The following is a 24475-nucleotide window of genomic DNA, read 5'->3' as shown; positions in this document are numbered from 1 at the left end:
TCTTCTTCTTCTTTTTTTTTGAACTGGGGATTGAACTCAGGCCCTTGCCAGGCAAGCACTTATTCTACTGAGCCATCTCCCCAGCCCCTCATATTGCTTCTTCAATGTGCCATCCTTCAGATACTTGGTGGCCCTTTGGACATGCATACCCTTGATGGCCTGGGCAGTTTCACGTGTATTCTTAAAGTGAATGCGAAGATTTGAACCTCTTGATTTGCATGATTTTGTGGGGTTTTTGGGTTGAGAGAGTAGAAAATCATTTTCACAGGTCACCTCAGGCTGCTCACAGGAAGAGCTGTTTCATTTATTTAAAATGCTTATTTGTACTTTATTCTCAATTTTTTCATGAACCTAAAACTGCTTAAAAAGAGTCTGAGCAGGGCAGGGGTCAAAATGTTAATCCCAGCAATCTGGGAGACTGAGGCAAAAAAGTCTTTGTGAGCTTGTTTCTGGCAAGAGCTACATAGTGACTTTAAGACTAGTCTGGACCATTAGTGTGACCCTGTCTCAAAGATCAAAAATAAACTATCTAATACAAATAAATATTAACTTTTCTTTGAAAGGAAGGAAAGAAGAAAGAAAGAAAGAAAGAAAGAAAGAAAGAAAGAAATATAGATAGATAGATTTTAAAAATCTACCAAGCACCAGAACCCTGTTAGGCTATGACTATAATAACTATGTCTTACAAGCAAAACAGATACAACACCTTTCATAAAATTGATGTTCTAACAAAGAAGGAAACTACTGTCTAGTATTGTATGGCAACTTAAAATGTGTTAGTCACTTTTTTCCTTTCCTTTTTCCTGTCTGATGTTACTGTCATATGAAATCTCATAACTATGATTCTGAGAAGCACATTATTGCTGATGGACTATTATAAAAATAGCAATATGACCAATTAAAGTGTTATTGAAGTAGTGAGATTGTGTAATGAGCTGAGTTTCATGTTCAGTCCTGATGGAACTGTGCCTTTCAGAAAAATGAGGTTGGTGGTTTCATTCCAAAGATCTAGTTGTAGCAGTTGTTTTTTTTTTTTTTTTTTGTGAATGTTACCTAATCATAGAAAAATTGGCAATGTTTTCTTAATAGATGTCAGAATCTTTCTCCAAGGTATGTTATCTCAGCTGACAAGCTAATACTAGTATTGCTTATGTCAAGGGAGATATGTTGATGATAATGTTCAATAAGACATACTTTAGTCATGTATTCTGGCTTATAATGTGATTTTCAAATAGTACCTCTTGTTGCTTCTAATACCACTAGTAGAAAATGGGAACCCCCTTTCACTTAGATGATTTCGTGTTAGTTTGCATGCAATATCTCTAGGATTTTGTGAACTTGGAAACCAAGGATGGGGACTTTGCCTATTTGCACCTTGCTAACAAAGTGGAAGAGCACTAGAGGGCCTGGTTAGTATATAAGGACCTTTGAGATAATATATCCAGAGTTGCAGTTTTTCTCTGGGGCTTAGATTTGACTAAGTCTCTGAATATCATCTAGCCACCCCCAATTCTTTTGGACAGTTAGGATACTGACTACTTCTATTTGGGTGTTATGAACAAAATTTAAACATGTATTTATTAAATTAAATTAATTGCATTAAATTAACGTATTTATTAAATACATCTTATCCCTTAAATGAGCTATAAGAATGAGAGAAGCAAGAAATAGTTACTGGCACTTTGAAATAGTTTATAAGGTATTTGACTTTGAGTTTACTCAATATGATAATTGTAACTCAAAGGGAAATACAAAATACAGTCTCCATCCCTTCATTTTCCACTCAGTTGGCCTTTGATATTCAATGACCAGGCCTCTTTAATCTCTACCTGTGCAAATGTAGTAAATCTGGGCTAATTAATATAAAATAATTATAGTGGCTAATTTCATACCTCGTGATTCAGAGTAGCTTTTAAACAGAATCTAACTCCCCAAATAGGTACTATGTGCCCATATTTTCTTCTTTGTCCCCTCCACTTTGACAGTTATTAGACATGGAGAAAAAAAAATCTTTCAATATACAAATGGTACAGAATGGTTCAGGGTCTTCTCAAATTTTAGCTACTCCCTCTTAAGCAATCAGTGCTTGGTAAAATTGAAAAAGGGGGCAAAGCACTCAGAACAGCACAGAGAACAAGTATAGCTCTATGAAAAGGATTAGGTAGCAAAGCAAGCTAAAACCCTGCAATCATTTGTTTTCCTCTTTCTAGTATTCTTCAGTCAGTAGAAGAGGCTGCTATTAGTTGCTGGTGTTATGACTGGGCACATCTGCCCTGGGTCAAACATGCTGCAGTCTGCAAAACCAACAGCAGATTGCAGTCCTCTGCAGTCCAGCCAGGCCAGCAAAATTTGTGTAGTTGCAGGCTGTTCTAGCTAGAATACCGAATTGAGGATGTACCCTTAATGGAGCACTTGAGGACAAAAACAAAGGAAGCTTTTTCTGCCTTAAGATAGCCTGCCCTTCCCTTAGTGTTTTGAGAAGACAGATTTGCATTGGTCAAGACAAGCCAAAGCTGACACTCACATCATTACTAAATCTAGTTCCATGGCATTCAGTCTGTGTGAGTTTAATTTTCTCTCCCGAGTGATATAGATGATAGATAGATGATGGATAGACAGATAGATTGATGTCATGTTAAAGTTGTATATGAAATGTCTCAATGTTTTTGTTTAGATGTCTGAAAATATTTAAGGGAATAGCCGATCAGCTAAGCAATTAACAACATCCCTCAGGGAACAATGTTTTGCCATTTTAACAGAAAACTCCCTTTGTAATTTTGCAGCCACGACAGCCCAACCCTGACTGGCGTTACTCTGCCTCCCTGAGAGCAGGCATGCACAGGTATGTATGTGTTTCCCTCCTTTCTTCATTCAGGAGTCCCATTAACTGGGTTTGGCTCAGATAAATGGGATCTCCACAGGCCAAAAGTAGCTGTTGGAACTGAGAAGCCTCAGGTACTCTGCCAGGGGAATGTATTTATTTTTTGTCTTTGTAGCTATTCCTTGAAACATTGGAAGTGGTCCCTGCCAAATGCTTATCACGTGTTTAGAAATAAAGAATCTCCTGTAAAATTATAGGGACAGGTTCCTATGTATTTTCTTTCATAAAATTCCTACAAGGATGTGTCAATTGAAATTTAAAAAATTTCCTACAAGGATATAATTCCAAATTTCTTCATCCTCTCCACCTATATCTTCTGTCCTTTAAAATTTGCAATTAATAAATATACTTATGGACGTAGGTACATTATATATGCATGTTTACTTTGGATTTTTGTTGCACACTATTACATCTTATTATTCACAATAATTGATTTATATTCTTGTTTATGTTAACTTCTGTTAGAATCACCTTATCTTATCTTTTTGTTATCTTATTGTCATCAAAGGCATAGACTCTTCAAAGATGAGTCCTCTGAATGGCCTTTTTAAAATAATCTGGAGACCAAATACAGCTTACTATAATTTTTTTTTTTCATCTTTTTGAGACAGGATTTCACTATGCAGTTCATGCTGGCCTCAAATTTACAGAGATTCTCCTGCCTCCGCCTCCTGAGTGCTAGGATTACAGGCATACACTACCATGCCTGGCTAGTTTACTCTAGATTAATCTAAAGTAATAGAATTCCCTAATATAATTTTGCCTTTTCTACTCTGTCTCCTTGATAATAATTGATGAACTGCTTTTATTCTTAGAACTGATCTAGTATCCATGCCATATGACCAAATAAAAGATTCATTATTTACCACTGTCTTCGGAAACTGAATGGAAAGTGTGTAAGAAACTAATCACTCCTACAAAAAAGATTTATTTAAAGAATAAACAGAATATTGATCAATTTTGCATGCTTACATTTGTTAATCTGAACAAATACTTTGAAGACAATAATATTCAATATAACAATTGTTGAATTTTTCTCATTTTGCTTTATAAAATTCTGTATTGATTCTGTTTTTATTATTTTTATTCTCTTTAAAATTAAAAAAATAATAACATTAAAAATAAAGAAAGAAGGAAAAAACCTCCAAATTTAAGCCATTCAAAATATCTGGGCACTTATTTATTGAATCTTCACCAAAATTGAGTCGATGTATAGAGTTTACAAAGTATGGGGTTGGCTAAATAGTTCAGAAGATTAAAGTGCCTGCAAGCAGGCACAGGGGCTGGGGATTCAATCCCAGGGCCTGCTGTGCTGGCCCTGGCCCCGGGGCACACTGGTACGGCAATTGAGCCTGGGTGTGGGGGTGCACACCTGTAATCCCAGCTCTTGGAAGGCTGTATCCAGGCAGATCAGGAGTCTGATCTAGTGGTGAGACCCTGAACACTCTTTAGACCCTTCCCTAAAATACAAAGAAAAAAAAAGTATGTATGGACTTAATGAAAAATTAGTTTTATCCCATTAAAAATTCATTAGGTGAAAATAAATTAATGTCCCCTAAATCATTGCAAGTGAGCAGAGACTATTAACTGGATGGCATTTCTGAACCAGAAGCAGTAGGGGAAGGGAAAGGCTGAAGTTGGTAGTTTGTTTGGTGAGATGCCATACTGGAATCTAGGTTATAATTTCAGATCAGAAACACTCATGCAGATGTCAGATACTAGACATTAGAATAAATTATTTACACTTACTAGAAGCAAATCCATGCTTTTGTCTGTGTCTGAGCTATTGTCAGAGTCTTACAGGTGAAAGCATATTTTACAGTACCAAATTTTAGTCTTGCAACTGAATTAGTGTTTTATTTGGAAAGTACCAAAGCTATAAGATGCATCTGAAAAATCTACATTTAAAATAAAAATTTTAAATAAATAATTTTCATATTGCATTTTGAAATGAAAAAAGCTAAAGTCTAGTAAGGTTTTAATTAAGATATTGTGAAATTTAATTAGATAAGAAATAAAATCAGTGCTGGGGAGATGGCTCAGTGGAATAAGCACTTCCCTGGCAAGTGTAAGGGTCTGAGTTCAATACCCAGTTCCGCCAAAAAGAAAAAAATAAATAAAATAAAATAAAATTTGAAAGTAAGCTGACATTTTTTTCTCACAGTATAGTACATTGAGCATTCATTAGAGTTGTGAGCTTCAATAATGCATATTTTTCCACATATATGTTTGGCCTCTTACCTTTTCCAGTCTTAAACATTGTATAAATCTTCTTTTGGAAATTCTGCTTTGAGCTGAACTGATTCCAGGATAGTTACATCTTTAGGAATCTGATAGAGTCCATATGATTTGTTAGTGAAATTCAAGAACACTTGAAGAATACTCATATTTGGGTAGAAAGGAAATTCTATGTCAAAGATAAGGAAATAGTATTGATAGGTCCGAGCTTAATGACCTAATACCATATGTATTTTTTAAAGTCAAAGAGTAGGAGAATCTTGAATTTGTAGATTGCTTTTTCCTATAATAGTCAAGTTTGCTTGACTGTTAGGAGCCCCTTTATGCCTTCCTTCTCTCCCTCCCTCTTTCCTTTCCTCCTTCCTTCCTTCATCATAATATTTGAAGGCCTAAAATGCATCACTGTTTTTTTGTTTTGTTTTGTTTTGTTTTGCATCACTGTTAGACACACGTAAACAACTACAATGTTTTCTCTGCTCTTGAAAGTGTTCTTTCTTCCCTACTTGCCTCTGCCTGTCTCTCAATTTATATCATACTTCTGCAAAGGGTCAGTGATTGAGATGATTGTGTTCCTTGATTCTAGAAATTATCGGGTGGGTTCGCAACACACAAAAGATACAGAAAGAATGAAACATAAAATAAAGTTAAGTATTAATTGGATGGCTAAACTTATATTACTACAGAAAATTTTAGTCTATTTTTCTCTTTCCTAAATAGAACTCAGAATAAGAGAATTTACATGAGAGAGTTGGGGCTTTAGAGAAGAAGCTCCCCTTGTCTGCTTCACATTAATGTGCTAAAATGGCATTAGCTCTCTTGTGATTTTCCTGTTAGACTCAGTGAATGCCACATGGCATTAATGAAAACCAAATTGCCATAAAGATAGAACATATTTAGTGCCAGGATAGTATAATAGGCAGTAAGGCACCAACGCTTCTGCAGTGTATGCAAGGTGACTGACTGCTCAGCAATAATTACAGCCATTCAAGCATGAGCAGATTGTGTTAGCTGCAGCCCTGCCTCCATCGATGTAAGCAATTTCAGAGGATGGAAAGAGAGCTGGAAAGGCATTTATGGTCTAACTGTTATCTGGGTTTATATGTTTACAGCTCTGTGCACCTGGAGGAGGCTGGCATTCTACGGGCTGGTCCTGGAGGGCCTGATCAGCAGTGGCCAACTGTATCCAGTGCAACGCCAGGTAAAGTACCAGGGTCACTTCATTCTTGCTTAGGTTTTAGAAGCTAATCAGATGACCTTCTACTATAAGATCAGGACTGTTAATGACTTTGACTATTTTCTTCTATACAAATATGATTTATATATATATATATGTGAAGTTTTAGATTTTATACTTAATGTTCTTCAAAAGTTGAAAATAACATAAAGGTAAAAGTGTATGTATGTGTGTATATATAAATTTCTTTATAAAAATAATTAAGTAGGGCCAGGGAGATGGCTCAGTAGAATAAGTGCTTCCCTGGCAAGCCCAAGGGCCTGAGTTCAATCCCCGGTTCTGCCAAAAATAAATAAATAAATAAATAAATATAATAATTAAGTACCTTTCAAATGCTTAGGACATCCTAGCCACACAGAGATATGGTGGGCTCATACACAGAATAACATTGCCAAGAAAGATCTTTTGTTTGAACACAGTGGAAACCCATTTGAAGTAGTAAGCAAAAGGGAGGTAATTAATAGAGAAATGGATAAAGGTCTAGCTACCTAGATAGATGATAGAAATAATAGGCTTTTTCATGTATGTGGAATGTTATCAGCGTTAGGCACTATTCTCTTTGAGTTCAAGTGAAAGCCATATCTACTTCTTCCTGAACCTCAATATCCTTATGCAAACTAAATGTTATTACCTTAGCATGTACATTGCCAAACATGACCGCCACAGAATTTCTTAGTTTGGAGTACCAGTGGGGACCAATTCCTAATCCAAGTTTTCAGGAAAAATGTCCTGCTAGGCTGTGTTAAAAAAAAAAAAATCAGTGGTTGAATGAACAAAGGAGAGTTGCTGAAACTCATATTTCCTTAGTTTCCTTAATCTTTTCCAATTATTAAAGCAATATCATATAATAAAAACATTCCTTATAAGGCCCGTCCATGTAGCAGTTTTCAGAAAGGAGGAACTGTGGATCAACAGAGATTACAAATGGTATCTATCATAATAGTCTGTTAATAAGCCATCATGATGATAGTAGTTACTAGGTATCAATCCACAATATACCAAGACACTGCACCAAGTAAATCACATGTGTAATCTCATTTATTCCTCATAGAAATCTTTATTTTAAAGAGAAAAATAACAATAAAAGTTTCAAAACAAGTTAGTAGGAGAGTTACAATAATGCATTGTGTATTGTTGCTCTCATAGTAGCTATTTAGAGTACAAGATACAGGTGTGATATCTTGTCAAAACAGTATTAGCCCAAACCTTTCTCTCCTCATGAAAATCTTGCCAGGATTTTATTATATTTATTTTGATTTTTAAAACTGGATCTTCCAGACAGGTTAGGACAAATACTCAAGTTTGCATAGCTGTAACAGATAAGATTTAAACTCAAGCTTTAGAATCCAAAAGTACATAAAACTTATATTCAAAGCATGGCTGGCTTGCAAGAATCCATCTAAATTCAAATACATATATGCATACATAACAGATGACATAAGCATATGTATATACAAAGTTCTTTCCAAAAATAGTCAGGAGGTGCCTTTCAAGTGATTAGGCTAAGTAACAGCAGCCAACGTTTATTTTTGCTGGCAACTTTAAGGGCTTCCATTGATTCTAATCAACCAGCATTTGCTATTTATGAATGTTGCACAATTCAACTCCAAGTCATATTTGTCAAAAAATTTCTCAAGATGAAGCAATTTATTAGAAAGCTAATATTACCAGATGGTAGGGGAGGAACATAAAACAATTCATGGAGCAAATCTGCAACTTCAACACTACTGCTGGGGTGAAGAAGAAAGGGAGGAGGACGTGGTTTTAGATTACCAAATGTTGCAGGATAAGGAGGCATCTGAAAAGGGGAGAATTAATTAAAGCAGCATAAGAAATCACACATTGCTGCACTGTCTTCATTTCAGGGTTACTTTTTTTCCTCATAGATACACTGTAGGTCAGTCTGGTAATTTAGGAGCTAAATTTGAATACATTTGCTCATTGATGATTGCTGGCTGGTATATCAAAGGTGACTTAGGAACCATGTATTCATCATTTCATGTGAACCTTTGGCTCAGGTTTTGCCTTTAGATTCAGAAGGATGTTAGGAGCCTAGCTTTTTGGCAGGAGATAGAGGATGGGTCAGTCACCATAGCTTCCCTTCATTACTGGCTGCTGACATAAGAGTCACAGTCCCAATGGACTGTGTTAGATATAGCTCACGTCTTCCAATTACTCACTGATGATGGATAACCATACTTTTCAACATGTATCTGCATTAACAATATGAAATCAAAAAGGTTCTCCTGTGCCACTGGCTGTGCTTTTAGTACATTCAGGTTTTAGACTCAAAACATGTTCTGTGTCATTATTTCCAAGGACAGTGATATATAGATTAGGGTTATGACTTAGAGTCAGATATGCATTGAATTTCAATCCCAAACCTCCTTGCTAAGTGAGTACAGACTACTCATATAGTCAGATATGGTGGTACATGCTTATAATCTCTGGATTTATTTCCATTCCCACCAGAAAGCCTGAATTTATATTTTCTTAGTAAGTCTCTTGGTAATTCAGTACAATAACAATAATGCCTGTCTTACTGAGTTATCATGAGAAAGAAAAGAGAGAAAAAAGAATTGACCATAGTGCTTGACAAAAGGAATTGAACATAGTGCTTAATCAATGTCTAGTCTTCTTGCTCCTTTTTTATAGAACACTTTACTTTTACGTGATCTATGGTATGGCCTCAACTGATAACCTGGTGGCCAGAATACATCAGTTTTCATTTGTAGGCCCAGATACAGGCTGCCCAAAGTTATCTGGATCATCCTGACATCTAAACACTCCCACTACCCCCAGCTGCCCTCCTGGAGATGGAGCGAAGATTTATTAGTTGGTCCTTCACAAAAAGGAATATGCTTCCCTTCCAAAATGATTGTTCTCAGTCTGAAATAGAGCCTTCCTCTTTTTTTCTTTTTTCTTTTTGCCTAATTCTGCTGCCATTTTTGCTTATGAATTATGTTTTTTCATGCCTGAGTCTCCTGACACTTGTGTCTGAATCCTTGCCATGACCAGACTGGCTTTCATAACACCACCTGCAAGGGCTGCAGCATACAAGAAGCAATACCTGCTTCACACTAATCCTCACCTGTGCTTCTTGAAGACTTTTGTCTTTCTTCAGTTAATGCCTTTGCTTTGTTACTAAACTGTTCATTTATTTTCAGCCTACAGATGCCTAGGATAAAGATGCCACATTCTGGAGGGATCAATGGAGGCATCACCAGGTGATGCTTTCTGCAGCATAAACAAGTCAGGCATTAAATTGATTAATCCTGATTACTGGTCCCTTTTTCCAGCCTCTTGTGTGAGCAGACCTGGATCATGAGCTTTCTTATTTTCTTTCAGCTTCCCAGGAGGCTGAGCAGAGAAAGAAAATTAGCTAAGTGGGGAATGTGCACAAGCAGTTTCAGCCTTTTCAGATGGAGGAATGTGCTTTGGGGAAGTGCATTAAAGGGCCAGTCACTTGTGTTTTGACTCTGCTGAACTTTCTCAGTGCGAATGCCCCAAAGAGGTTTCAGTGAATACTGTCTTGTGATTAGTTACTAGTCAGAATCCCAAGAGGTTATAAAAAGTATGCAGAAGGATGTGCACAGCTGATATGCAAATATCCCACCATTTTAATGATGGGGCTTGAGCATCTGCAGACTTTGGTATGCATGGGGATTCTGGAGCCCATCCTCCATGGGTGCTGAGGGACCACTGTATTCTCTATTTCTAAAAGAGCTCAGGGAATTGCCAAGCACACAGCACTGCCAAAGATAACCTTACAGTTTGTGAAGCAAGATCCCAGGAGATCTGGGACTGGAGAGTGAAAGATTAAATACATAGGGGAGGCTACTAAGGCAGTGAGGCCTAGACAACCTTTGTTTAGATGGACTGGACAGTGATTCTCAAGGTTTAGTTCCCAGTGTAGTAGTACCAACAATACCTAGGACCTTGTTAGAAAATCAAATTCTAAATTTACCACGTCAGAAATTCTCAGCAAACTGTTTGAACAAGTCCTCCGTGTGATCCTAATGTACTCTAGAGTTTAAGAACTGGTCCAGAGTAAATATTTCCAATGTTGCAAACTATCTTTGGAGGTACAGTACCTGTGAGGAAGGCATCGGTTTATGATTCCTGCGGGAAGCAGGGAGATGATTGCTAAAAGCTCAGGCTCTGGAGACACAGCAATCTTCCTTTGAATTCTTGCTCTGCCACTCAGTAGGTATATGCTTCAGGGACCATTGCTCAGCTTTCCTTTTTTTTCCTATAAAATGGAGATAAGAGCAATTTTTTATCTTATAAGGTGCTGCAAGAGTTAAATGAGATAATACATATCACAGAACATGGAGAACAATAAGAGGTTAGTAAATGAGTCTATCCTTAAACTTCAGAATTTATACTCTAGTTCCGTGTAATTTCTATAGAAAGGCTGTGTTGTAAAGATTTTTAAAAATTATCTCTTTCTCTGTTTCCACTGGGGATTGTTTTTGTCCTGGTTTGTCAGAGCTTCTTACTCTGCAGGAAATGGACATGATTTACATGCCCTAGTTTTACAGGGGGAATACATAGGATTATTTGTGTTAGGGATTCTTGCCTTTCTGACAAAACCAACCCCCCCAGGAGAAATTCCACTTCTGATTCTTCTCCAGACAGAAGCCACATTTCTTAAGATTTTGGGGTGTCCATTAGGAACACTGTCAATAGGAATGTTTCCATCTCATGAGCAAGTGCAGCCTCAGGTTTTGTTGGAGAATTTAGAAAGCATGCTGTCCCACTAACCTGCTCATCCTCGACTTATGCTGTTGCCATGGCAATGACAGTCCTGGGAGGTGTGTTCATATCCTTATTAGGAAAAAAAATGAGATCAAGGATCTTGCGAGCAGGCATCACTCTCCTGTTGTGTCCTCCACTCTCACCTTCCATCTGACTGCCCAGGAGTGCCAGCTTGGGTTAGAGATCTCAGGCTAAGGAAAGTAAGTGCTTGAAAGATGCAATTTCACTTTGTGGGGTTGTGGAGCTCATTGTGTTTCTTGGATTTCTTTTTATGTAGCTTATGATGAAAAAATCTTGTTTGTTCTGAACTGGCCTGAAGGAAGAGTAAGATGGTGTGGGGAGGGGAATTAGCATCCTCTACTTAGGAAAAGTATTTGTTGTCTCCATCCAGGTGTCACTTTCTTCATGTCTTTCCTGGAGGAATATGCTGCATCTTCTATTTGGCATCGACATATAACTAAAAGACTAGAATTGACATGTCCTGATTTTCTGAAATTAAACATTTCTATCAATCATTAGTTTCTGAGATAGCTCTTTCCCAATATGCTCTGTATTTTCTCACCTCTTCCATTTCTCCCACACCAGTTCTTCTGGGTTTGAGAGCCTTGGACAGAACATACTCAGAGTTGGGTTCATAATACATAATAAGATGATTTCTTCCATAACAGTGGTCCCAAGTGGAGATCATATGTCTCCTCAAAGCCACCCGATCTCATGTGTGGTCAGAGGTATGCTCCTGGACACACATTTTGACAGCATCCACCTTGAAGGGAAAACCATTTCCTTAGGCTACAAGGTCCTTCATATCCCACAGATGCAGAGAAGCAGGTTAACTCCAGATTCTGAGAATGGAGACTCATTATAATTCTTTCAGTTACTATTGATCTCTTTGACATGCCAACTACATTGAAGCAGTATTGTAGGGTTCCTGAAGACTTTGTTCTCAGAAACAACTTTTGGCAACCTCTTAGAAAAATAATGTATTTAACCCTTCTTTTGTTTGTTCACACCGAACAGGAAAGTTTCTAAACTACTCTTTCGTATACACCATTATTTGCTGCTAAATACTTAAGGCTGTAATCAAAAGAGAATCAGGCTTCTGATGGGGAGAACCCAGTGTCACAGAGGGCCAAAGAAGTGGGCAGTCAAAGACGATGTGGAGTGTCTACACGTCATTCTGTAGGGAAGATTTTTGGGATTTTTTAGAACTGGTATATGGAATGTTTCTCTGGGAGTTTTAGAACAAGAAAGACTTGTTTATGATGAGGCAGATGTTTAGGACAGAAAAATAGTGACAATTTGTAATTTCTTTAAGTTTTGCAACTGCAGCAAAGCCTTGTCCTTAGTCCCACCAATTCTAGTTTACTAATTTCTAGTAAATTAGAAATTAAACCCATGAAAGCAAGAAATTTTTATGGCAAATGTTTTGAGAAACTTGGCCCAGATTCCAAAGGCATTTGAAAAATTCATCTTCACAGAGCCAGTCAACTTACAGCTGAGAAGGTCACTGCTTAATCTGGAGGAACATATTCAGGTCAAGCATTGGCTAGAGACCAGGGTCATCTAGGGAAGAACTATGAAATTGTTCTTCACTAGGAAGCCTGAAAACAAGGGTTTGAGTTGGAGAGGAGACTTTCTCTGCCTCAGCATTTGAAATCTCATTATTCATATTCAGTAAAAGAAGGAGGAACAGAAATAAATGCTATTCTACTTTTATCTCAGTAGACCAAGAGCTTCCTCATCAACAGCCCCACTCAAAATGTCAAATCTCCAGGGTGTGGGCTAAGTGAAAAACAGAAGTCAGTCCTGAAAGTGACGTTACTACAGGAAATGATGGGAAAATGATGTTTGTGCTACTATTAAAAGAAGAAGTTAAATGCTCTGTAATTACTTATACGTACTTAGAGGCATAATGATAAAGGTTAGGGCATGAAAAGGTAACTTTTAGGAACCAAATGTGACTTTACAAAAACAGAGGTACGATGAGAAGTTTATCATTATTCCTTGTCTGCTGCCTCCCAAGCCCTAGGTCTCTAGATGCCATCTTGTATAATAAATAACAAACAAATGCGTATGTGTGTCAATGGGGTGGAATCTTTGTTAGTAAAAAAATTTCTCTCTTTTCTTTCTTTTCTTTCTTCTTTCTTCTTTCTTTCTTTCTTTCTTTCTTTCTTTCTTTCTTTCTTTCTTTCTTTCTTATTGGCCCCTGAACTCACTATATAAAGTCACAGTGATTCTCCTGCCTCAGCCTCCCAAAAGCTGGGATGACAGGCATGTGCTACTACTCACAACTGTTAGTCAACTTTTAAAGTCTAAAATCTGTCCTGTTACCCCTTTATTAGAGAAATATTGTCTTAGAGCATGAGGAAGGAAGATGCTGCAATAGCTATTATTTATGGAGAATAGTGATAAGCACATGCATTGCATACTTACGCAACTTTAAGAAGTACATTTTTATTCCCATATTTCAGATAAGGAAGCTGAGCATCATAGGAACGAAGTGACTTCCTTGTGCCCATACAGCTAGGAAATGTGTTTTGCTCACTTTTAGATTCCCAGTGTCAAGCAAGATGTCTACTCACTGATGCTTAATATTTGCTGAATCCATTACTAGATACACGGCAAAGGCAGTATTTGAACCCATGTCTGCCTGCTGCTCCATCTTATCCACTTACTCATTACTGTTACTTTGTGCCATATATCAGGCAGACAGGATGACTTAGTGACTTTACTGTCTCAGATCCAGGCCAGCTGTAAGTCTGTATTTGTTTCAGATTATTGCTATAGCAAGTTAGCACAAATTTTGTGACTTAACTTGTATCTCAGAGTTTTGGAGATGAGAAATCTGAAATGGATTTCACTGGACTAAAATCATAGTGTGTTCTTAGCACTGTGTATCAAGGATCTGCTTTTGTTCAGTTGCTAATAATGTGTTTCCTCTTTCTATCTGAGGCTTCTCTGGCAGCACCTCTATAATGTCCGTATTTGTACAGTCTGTTGATGATAATTTAGGTACTGTCTAGGACAGTATATGTTTACTCTACCATGCTTTTTATATTATGTGAGTCCTCTCAAGCAGAATGATCCATATTCATATTTCAATTAACAGATTGTTCAGGGTGATTAAGACTATCATGCTTCTCAAAATTCTTTTTTTTTTTCTTTTTTTTTTTTTTTTTTTTTTTTTTTGTATTTAGGACAGGGTGTACAAGGTGTATAGGGTCTCACTGCGTAGATTCTCCTGTTTACAGCCTCTCAAGTGCTGCAATTACAGACATGCACCACCATGCCCAGTCTCATTCACCATCTCAGCATGCCCCAGGGGCAGGGCCAGCACAGCAAACCCAGGGATTGAACTCCTGGCCCCTGTGTCTGCCTAAGCAGGAGCTTTAATCTGCTGAGCTATTTGACTGGCCCTTCAAAATTCTTCTAGTCTCTACCCATTTGCTCCATTTCAAGGCCATGTCTACACTTTTAGGTATGTGTACAGTAGTCCCCTATTTCAAGGTACCATAATATGTATTTGTTTCTTAGGGCTGCCATAGCAAGCTGCCACAAACTAGATGGCCTTAAACAATTCAAATTTATTATCATGTAGTTTTGTATCTCAAAATTCCAAAGTGAAAAAAAAAATTCGGAAGTAGATTTCATTGAGATAAAATCAGTGTGTTGGGTGAGGGATATAGCCCAGTGGCATAGCAACTCTCTGCCAAGTGCAAGGTCCTGAGTTGTTTCCTGGAACCAAAAAGAAAAAATAATAATAATAGTAAATAATAAAATAAAATCAATGAGTTGGAAGGGCTGTATTTCTTTTAAAGGCTATAGGAAGGACTCACTACTTACCTTTTCCAGTTTGTAGAGACTTCCTATATTTTTAACCTTGTGGCCCCTTTCTATGCCTTCAAGAGTTAGCAGTGTCTTACCTGCAAATGTCTCTGTCCCCTTTTGTCACACATTAGGACTTTTTTTTTTTTTTTTTGCTCCTCAAATGCCTTCAGGGCACTTTTGGCTGGCTGGAGGGTTGTTGGGATCCAACTACAACAACCTGAGGCTGACAGCTTTATGGAAGCAGCCACTTAAAGAACTGAGCTAGGGCCAGGCCCCCTCACATTAGGACATATTGACATATGGATTACTCTGAGCCCATCTGGATATCCAAGATAATATCTCTACTTCAAGATCCTTATAATAACCACACCAATAAGGCCCCTTCTGCCATGTAACATAAAGTAATCACAGGTTATGCAAATTAGAATGCAAGCATCTAGGGGCGTGGTTTTGTTATTCTGCCTACCACAGAATCTTTCATGTTTAGGTTGAAGTAACTCTGTGTGTGTGTGTGTGTGTGTGTGTGTGTGTGTGTGTGTGTGTGTTTGCATTTTAGTAAAAGATAAAAGCAGGTCCATATTAGACACATGAAGAGATACAGTGAATATGGATTAGCCTTTAAACTTCTGTTGAAGACTATTAATTATTAGAAATCTTAAAAAAAAAAAAGAAATCTTGTGGAGACTTTAGCTAAGACCTACTATTTCCTGGTTGATTATCAAATATAAGGTAGAGTAGAGTGAAGAAAGAAAAAGAGCATTAAGGTGAAATACGTTGTAAAAAAACTGTTGCTATTGGTGGTAACTTTGCCTCTTCAAGAGGCACTACCCTTTTGAAAGTAGGATTGCAGCAAGACAACCTACTCTTTCTTGCTGGGAACTGTAAGTAAACAAACAGAGCTAAATGTTCTCATCTTAGCATACCACCCTACCCCACAGATGTGTTGATTTGTTGGACGTTCCTTCTGGTGGAAATCCAGTGAGAAGAAAATAGTTCCCATCATATTACTATGTTAAGGGCCATGCCATATTGTTTGGCTCCAAGTTTAAGGATATTATTCCAAGAGTTAGAGAGAAGCAGGAGAGGATTTTGGACAGGTCAGTCTGGAAGGATTCTATATAGATTGGATTCGTAGCGATCCTCTTGCTTATAGCCTCTCAAGAGCTGGGTTACAGGCATGTGCCACCATGCCCAGTCTCATTCACCATCTCAGCACGCTCCAGGGGCAGGGCCAGCACAGCAGGTCCAGGGATTGAACTCCTGGCTCCTGCGTCTGCCTAAGCAGGAGCTTTAATCTGCTGAGCTGTTTGGCCGGCCTTCAAAATTCTTCTAGTCTCTACCCAATTGCTCCATTTCAAGACCATGTCTACACTTTTAGGTGTGTGTACAGCAGTCCCCTACTTCAAGGTACTATAATCTATTTGTTTCTTAGGGCTGCCATAACAAGCTGCCACAAACTGATGACTTAAAGCAATTGAAATTTATTATCATGTAGTTTTGTATCTCAAAATTCGAAAGTGAAAAAAAAAATTCAATTATGAGACATGATAGCAATTGAAAACTATTTGTCCACCAGATGATGCCAGGGGACAGTGCATATTGCCTGTCTTGTATGCATTTAGTATCTGTGTTTATTTAAAAGTAAATTAAGTATAAATCCAGGCCTTCCTTTAAGGAAGGAGGAGTTTACTGCCACCACTTCATGGTGTGTGTGTGTGTGTGTGTGTGTGTGTGTGTGTGTGTGTGTTTATAGTTGAGTAGTTGAGGGTAGGGAGTGCTTTCCACAAGTATTCCTAAATCCCACCTGCTTTTCCTCAATCATACTTCCTGTATGGGGAATAAGAGATACAGTGGCTTGGAGCCAATTCTAAAGATACATATGTACCCCAGGATTTGTTGATTTCTTCAGAGCATCTTGCCTAACTACCTCGTCTCATGCTAGCTCCTTGCTTGAGATTCTAACAGACTAGGCACTTCTCAAACATAGGGCTTCTCTGTACTCTCAGCAGCTCTGGCTGGAGATTAAATCATTCTTCATACTGCTGAAAGCAATTTGGCCACAGGGCTCATGAAGGAACCTCCTCAGAGAGGAGTATCCCTCTGGGCTCTATATGTCACTGAGATGTCTGTCCCACTTCTATTCTTGCAGTCTGCAGTCAGTGGGGCTCTGCCTAGTCAGTGGTCAGTGTCACTTCAGTTCTCTCCTATTAGACATAAATTGAATCTAAATATTTGCCTATGGGGAATTTCTTTAGGAAGGATGAGGTTTTTTTTTTTTTTTTTTTTTTGTTGTTGTTTTGGCATGTTCTTCCTAAGTCTAGGAATTTAAGATAATAAATTAGCCTCTTGTCACACAGGGCCATAGTCTTACTTCTAGGATAACAGTCATCTAAATGATTGTGTTTTAAAGAGCACTTGGAACATCCTAACACATACCACCTCCTCAACTAACCACTACTACTTTCAGCTTTCTCTTTTAAAGTCCCCACTCATTCCTCTCCTCCCCTTTCCTCCATCTTTCCCCTCCCCCTTTCCTTCCAGTACCCCTTGCTTGTCCTTCCTCTCCCCGCTCTACCCCACTTCTCCTTCTTCTTCCCCTCCCTTCTTCCCTTCTTCTTCCTTTCCAGAACTGTTTTTCTTGGCTCGGCTCAATATAAAGTTTGGCCAGAATCTTTTATGGTCACCAAGCAATCACATATTGAGGACTTACATGAGGCCACCTCTGCTCTACCTAATATGAAAGAATTATTGAATGTAACACCATTTTGTCCTTATAGTATAATGGGGAGAACAAATGTTAAGAAATAAGATGGAAATATGACAATGTCATGTGATACAGACTCCTGTCATGAATAGGCAGGAACAGTAAGGGGGAAGGCAATTAGAACAAACTGTAAGGGCCCAAAATGGTCCCAAAATGCTCTCTGTCCTAATCAACACAAACTATATAAATCAGGTGAGGCAGTCTAGCTGTCCTGAAAAATCCCCCAGGTTGTTTTCATGGGATCCAAATGCTCTCTCAGCACCCACAAATAGTGGATGTTGTGGGAATCTAGAAGATAAAATTGGAAATTTAAAAGACTATGTGAGAGATTATTTGATATTTAATACTAGAAACTTCAGGATAGTAAGATGTAAGGATGAAGAGAGTTCTAGGCAAAGGAAATAACACATGCAAAAGGAAAAAGGTCAAATGTTCCGAGTGTGGGCTGGCAGGAAGAGCACATTTGATAGGGGTTGGTGGATGAAGGGCTGTTGGGAAATGAGATTGGAAAAGGAGATTTGAATCAGATTTTGTAGTATCTTACATATCTGTTTTTTTAAAAAAAAGGACTTGTTTCATTTCAGTAATGGAGGACAACTAGAAGGTTTGTTTACAAGGAAGAAGATTCTTTTAAGGTCCCTTAGCTCTACTCAATCTGAAAACCAACCTCTCAGATGTGAAGATGTGCCAATGAGCCAACAGCTTAGTGCTTTTCTGCTCCCAAACCAAGGATTGAAAACTTTTGTCTGGAAATGGAGGGCCAAAGGGAATGCAAGGCAGTTTTGTTGTTGTCATTGTTTTTAATAAAAGGTCCAGCTTTAAAAGTTTCCTTAGGTGATTCTGGCAGACTTGGTGTGATCACATGTGAGAAAATGTGGAGAATAAAAGACAGATTTCTTTGAATTTTCCCTGTGCTAGTTTCCTAAAGGAGGTAGCGTTATACAGTGTTTCAGATCCCTGCTGTACCACCTAATAACTGCATCCTGCACCTCAGCTTTATGAACGTGTAAAAGAGGAGATGGTAGATTGCTGTGATGATTAAATGAGACAATGTGTACAACATGCTCAGGGCAGTTCTGATCTGGTAAGCACTCGTAGATATTATGAGAACTACTTTTATTCAATAGGTATTCCTGATACTTAGCACAATGCCTGGCTCATAGTGAATGACACTGTGTGTGCTAGACTGTGCTAGGTTTAGTGGCTGAGAATGAAGCGTTCAGAGACAGGAAGATGGAAGTGATGGAGAAGTTTCTCCCACACTTTTATCTTCCTTCTGCTGCAGTGTTCTGAAGAGTCTCCATTTTGTACCCTCGAAGCAGGGATATCATTACTCGTCTAGAAATGGCTGCTCAGGGCTGAGAAGTGACACAGCAACACGGAGCCTGGGACTGCTGCCAGATTTTAAGAAGCACAGATTGCAATGTGAAGGGGGGAAGGTAGAGAAGAAAAGTATGAAAGCTCACTTGAAGAGAATGATTTCACTATTAGAGGAAATGATTACACTCACATGGCTCTACATGGGGAAAGCAGTGTAATTCTTTTGAGAAGTCACTGGCAAGTAGTGATGCCAAAAGAGGAACCTGGCGCTGGGCATTGGGGGCCAGGCTGGTTTTATTTCAGCCCTGCATTTCGAAAGACACTGCTTGGCTTAATATCATGCTATCACTGTCTTGAGGTTCTGAATTTGTTAATAAGGGACACCTTCCCCCTATTTTCATGTGGCACTGGGTCCTGAAAATTATGGAATAGGTCCAAACTGTGGGCCAGTGACTATTTTATCTTAGCTAGCTTTTGAAGCACATTGAACTAGGCCTCCTCTTTTTTTTTTTTTTTTTTTTTTTTTAATTTCAAATTGTACTTTATTTGTTATGATAACATGGTCTCTTCTTATCTGATTAACCACAAGCATGCAAAATATTCTCCTATAAATGAAACTTGCTTTGCAGCCCTTTGTATTAGGCATCCTCTTAATCCTTCTCTTTCCCCCTCTCTCTACTTATAAAAGAAACAAAGACTTGAAATATTAAATATGTGAAAAACTAAAATAAATGAATAGTGCCTTGTTTCTTTTTTCTAGTCATGCTTCTCAGAAATAACTACTTCCAAGCATTTAGTATTTCCCACAATTTTCATAAAATTTTTAAAGTAATATATTATAAACTAAAACACAATTATATTGTTGATGTCTGTATTAAACAATGTAGTGTTATTTGCATAAAATTCTCATTTCCCTCAACCCATTCAAGGAGGCAATCACTGTGAACAATTTGTTGCATGCATTTTCCAAATATTTCTTTTTTTTTCTCTCTCTCTCTTTTTGAGACAAGATCTTGGTATACAGTTCAGACTGGCCTTGAGCTCACTTTGTAGCCCTGATTGGTGTCAAACTCCCAGCAATGCTCCTGCCTCAGCCTTCTGAGTGCTAGGATTACAGGCCTGTGCCACCATACCTACCTTCCAAATATTTCTTTAATTAATAAAGCAGTTTTAGGTTCACTGAAAATGAAGCAGAAAGCGCAGCCCCCCACAAGCACAACCTCTCCTACTGTTGATATCCTGGCCCAGAATTGTGATAAAATTCCATTCACAAATTGTCACACAAAGCCCAAAATTACATGGAATTTACATATTTTTCAAATTAATTTTTATTTACATAATTGATGTATAAATGTTTTTCTATATTTTTTCTGTGTTCATATTAAAAATATTCAGGTTTCACAAAGCAATATAGAATGCTATGTGTATTAGTGTGTAGCTTGTGTGCATTTAACACTTTTCTAAGTCAGTATATACAGATCTGCCTCATTCTTTAATCGGGGAATCATACTGTGTCATATGCCTGTATTTTGTTTATTCAGTATCCTATTGGAATTTTTGTTTTTTGAAACATGAATTACTTTCATATATATCTATCTTATGGACATCTGGTATTTATATAAGATTAATTTTCAGAAGTGGGATTACTAAATCATAGGGTACAACAACAACAAGTTGGCATTCTGTTATCTACAGTTAGATTATACTTGTTGTATACTTTCCTTTGAGAAGCATCAGGACAAAATTTTACCTGCAAATAATAATAATAGCTAAAATGTATTTAACATTTAAGCAATGTACTACATAAACTACTACACATACTAGCTCCAGAAAATTCAGTGCCATTTTAAAAGCAGTTATTCTACTTTGTCTTTTCTTTAAAGCTATAATTACATTTGCTCATTTCTTGTCTTTTCCTCCCACTGCACTGCATCTCTTCAAGAATAGGATATCTGTCCTAATATCATTCATTCCATATCTCCAATTCTTAGAATATGTCTAATTTGTTATAAATAATAAATTTAGTTGAATAAATAACAAGGCATCTGGGAGGTTACTATATATCCAGGTTAAGGAGAAAATGTAAGCTAATATTAACCAAATAATATAACAAAAAATGGTAGAAAACAGAATGTTAGAGCTGATGTTTGAATCCAGGGTTTTTGATACCTAGGCCAGTGTGCTCCCACTGTGTCTTAAGCTACATCCTCCAGAGGGCTCTGGAGAATAGCTCTCTCCCTAGCAACCATTTTTATGCTGGAGAACTTCAGAGCTAGAAGTGTCTTCAATGACCCTTGGGAGGAGCAAAGCCTGATGGGAGGAGGGTCCCTGGGAAAAAGACAGTTCCTGGAAATGCTGCATTGAGAAATAGTTCTTTAATGGGGGAATTAGTTTCCTAGATGATAGTACCCATCTTTTATGCCAATTTCTTCATGGTAGTCGTAGTTCATTGTCAACTGTTTGTGGCAGTCATAATCCCATTAGGTAGGTCTTGTTGTTTTGTATTTTGTAAGATAACATGAGTACTGAGGCCAAGTACCTTGCTTAAATTTGCATGACAAATATTTTGGGAAGCTGAGATTCTAGTTCAAAATTTTTATGAACCCAGAACCTACATTCTCAGCATTCTGTTTCCCACAGGATACAAAAGATGGCTGAGCAGGGGAGAGTCTGAGAAGAGGCTATAGAGGGAAGCTGCCCTTTTTATATCCTAGGGGACCTTAGCAACCAGGAAATAAGGTAGAGAAAACCGTGTACCTGAGCCCTGCTGTGTTGTGGGGGTCCTGGAAAGAAGGAATGTGATTGTTTTGTAAAGCCGACTACGGAGAGCTCAGAAGGTCTGAGCCATTCCAGTGTTTGAATCTGGGTTTGCAGCACATGCTGTCTTTATACTGTTAACCTAGAAATGGCAGTTATTTTGGGCACAAAGCAAGAGCTGTGACTTTAAAAATATGCCAAATGCATTTATCTCTTCCGCTCCAAGATTACTGAAAATTAGCCCAGCTGTGGCTTGAGGCACCAAGCATCCAGACAATCTTCTTCCAGATCAGCTCATCCCACCCCAAGACAGTGAAGCACCCAAGGGTAGCAGCTGTAGGGCCTCTGTGGAGTAGTGTGGGGTCAGTCCCCCACTCGCCAAGCCTGACTTCCAGTCACCTGCACAAACCCTGACAAGCCATTCTAGGGAGGGGATCAAAATGCTGGCCTGAGAACAGAGCTCAATTCTGTCTCCTTCCCTACCCTTCAGGTTTTACAAGAGTAAGGAAAAAAGGGAAAAGGGAAAGTTTCATTATTGGGCCAAAAAAGCAGTGCTAGAATGTGGAGGACCACCTGAGCAGCTCTCCTTGAAAGAAGAGCGACTATCTCCATTTTGACTGAGCCTGACCCTATTTCCTATGTACAGAGCTGGCTAGGACTTCTGTTTATCAATTGGCCTTAAGTAAATGTAGGCCACCCACCTAGCTCAGCTCACAAGGATCACCTATTTCCCACAATTCTCAGTCAATCCTCCTCAAGCCACTCCCCCACTGAATAAAAATAGGGTGAGGCCCTGGGTCACACTCTTGGTTCCAGAAAGCCATCTTTGTGGCTGGACTTAGAGCCCCTTGACTCCCCGATGATTGAAAATATAATTTAGTGTCTTTATTTTCGCCGTGGGTAGCGGTAGCATTGTAAGTGGTAGATTGGAATCAACTTGATGGGATTCCAATAATGTAACTTTGGAATTATAAATATTGGCTTCTTGTACTGAGACGAGGTCCAGGAAGTGTCTCCTACAATAGAATAATTTTTTAGCTTATCAGATCCCTGTTTGATTCAGCTGTACTTTACTCTTTCAGATTTCTTATGTGTAAAATTTAAATGATTAAGATAGATTAAATACATTAATTATAACAAATTAAAATTAAATTTAAGTAAACAAATATGCAAATGAGAAATGTTCAGTAAACTGCAGGACTCATGATAAACAATCAAAAGCCCTCAAACAAATGAGTGAATCTTTTGCTGCTCTTACCTTCTAAGAAGTAAATCTTAATGAGGTTTCACTTTTGACATACATTGTGCTAGATGCACACCGTAAAGGACAATTTCATTAACTTAAAACAACCCTCTGAGGTGGCTGCTGTTATCTCCCTATATAAAACATCGAGGCCCAGTGATAGTAAGCAACATGCTGAACATCCCATAATCTGCCTGATGTAGTTGGGATTAAACCTCTGTATTATGATTTCATAACTTAAAGTTTTACCAAATACAGGGAGTGGAGTTTTACATTCTTTTTTTCTCCATGATGGAAAATTCTTGTGACTTTCCACACTGAAGGACTGAGGAGCACCAGGAAATGGGTAACCTGGATGGTTTTCGCTTTTTTTTCTCTCTCCCCATCCTCCATCCTTGACAGGATTTGGGTTTTAGACCAGTATGTGTTCATTCATGATCTCTCTCTCTCTCTCTCTCTCTCTCTCTCTCTCTCTCTCTCTCTCTCTCTCCATGTATTTGGTACAGGGTCTCACTACTCAGCTGGGACTCTTAGTGACCCTCCTGTTTTCAGGCTTGCCAGCGATGGGATTCCAGGCATGTGCCACCAAGCCGGTCTTAAGATTCTTCTGTTTTGTTGGCCTTAATTACAAGGTTACCTTTGCCTGATTCTTAAAGGATCAGGGAGCGGGTGGCGCTCACAAACTGTGAGATAGGGGGTGGGGAAAGAGCTGAAGATGTTTTACAACCTGGTCTTTTCCCAATTGGGTGGTAGTTGGTTTTGCTTTTAGTTAGGCTGAACTGTATAATTCTACGATCTGCTAAATTGTGGAAGAGAGAAAAGAGAAAGAGAGACAAAGACAGAGACAGAGATCATATGGTCGCTCAAAGCCAGAAGGTAGAAAGAAAACCAGCTGCTATAAAGAATGCAGAGGCTGGCTCGGGTGGCAAAACTGACAAAGAGGAGGAGGCGGAGTTTAGGAATCCTCTGGATGTTCACTTGCAAACCCAGGATCTGCAGAGCCTTCCCTGCCCTGTCTTCTTCCCTGAGCAGTCGGGTCAGAGAATGAGCAGTCTAGGGAGCTGAGTGGCCCGGAAGCGGCTGTAATCATTTAATAGCCTTTTCTGTCTGCACTGACTTAGCGGTAGGCAGGCTCCAGAGTGCTGTCTGGCAAGATAGTCCCTGGCTTTAATCAAAATGATGGGTTTTCTGGAAGCTCTTTATTAACCTTAGCACTGAAATCCCAGAGACAGTAACAAAGAGATGAATGAGGAGCGAAGGGGAGGGGCTGAAACCTGGAGGCTGGTTTGTGATGTTCCGGTCTCTGCGGTGGTGCATCCCCACCCCTCCCCCCTTCCACGTCTTTCTACCGATTCTAGCGTAGAAACCTTTGCCTGCGTCTGCCTCCTATATGGCAACAAAACATATAATAACCGTACTAATTGCGATACTTGTATTATGTGTTAGGAT

The 24475-nt window shown here is 38.5% G+C and overlaps 1 protein-coding gene across 4 annotated transcripts in view; it reads left to right on the top strand.

Moving 5' to 3' along the window:
- The window catches only part of LOC101587656 (protocadherin alpha-C2), a 195838-nt gene that overhangs the window by 160193 nt on the left and 11170 nt on the right, over positions 1-24475 (top strand). For all 4 annotated transcript variants that reach the window (XM_012517514.2, XM_023704030.1, XM_004643869.2 and 1 more), the window contains 2 exons: positions 2784-2842; positions 6229-6317. In XM_012517514.2, coding sequence (XP_012372968.1) covers positions 2784-2842; positions 6229-6317 — 148 coding nt within the window. The remainder of the gene's footprint in view (positions 1-2783; positions 2843-6228; positions 6318-24475) is intronic.

Source organism: Octodon degus, unplaced genomic scaffold (assembly GCF_000260255.1).
Source record: "Octodon degus isolate 3935 unplaced genomic scaffold, OctDeg1.0 scaffold00185, whole genome shotgun sequence".
Lineage (NCBI taxonomy): Eukaryota > Metazoa > Chordata > Mammalia > Rodentia > Octodontidae > Octodon > Octodon degus.
This window is presented reverse-complemented; position numbering and strand designations above follow the sequence as displayed.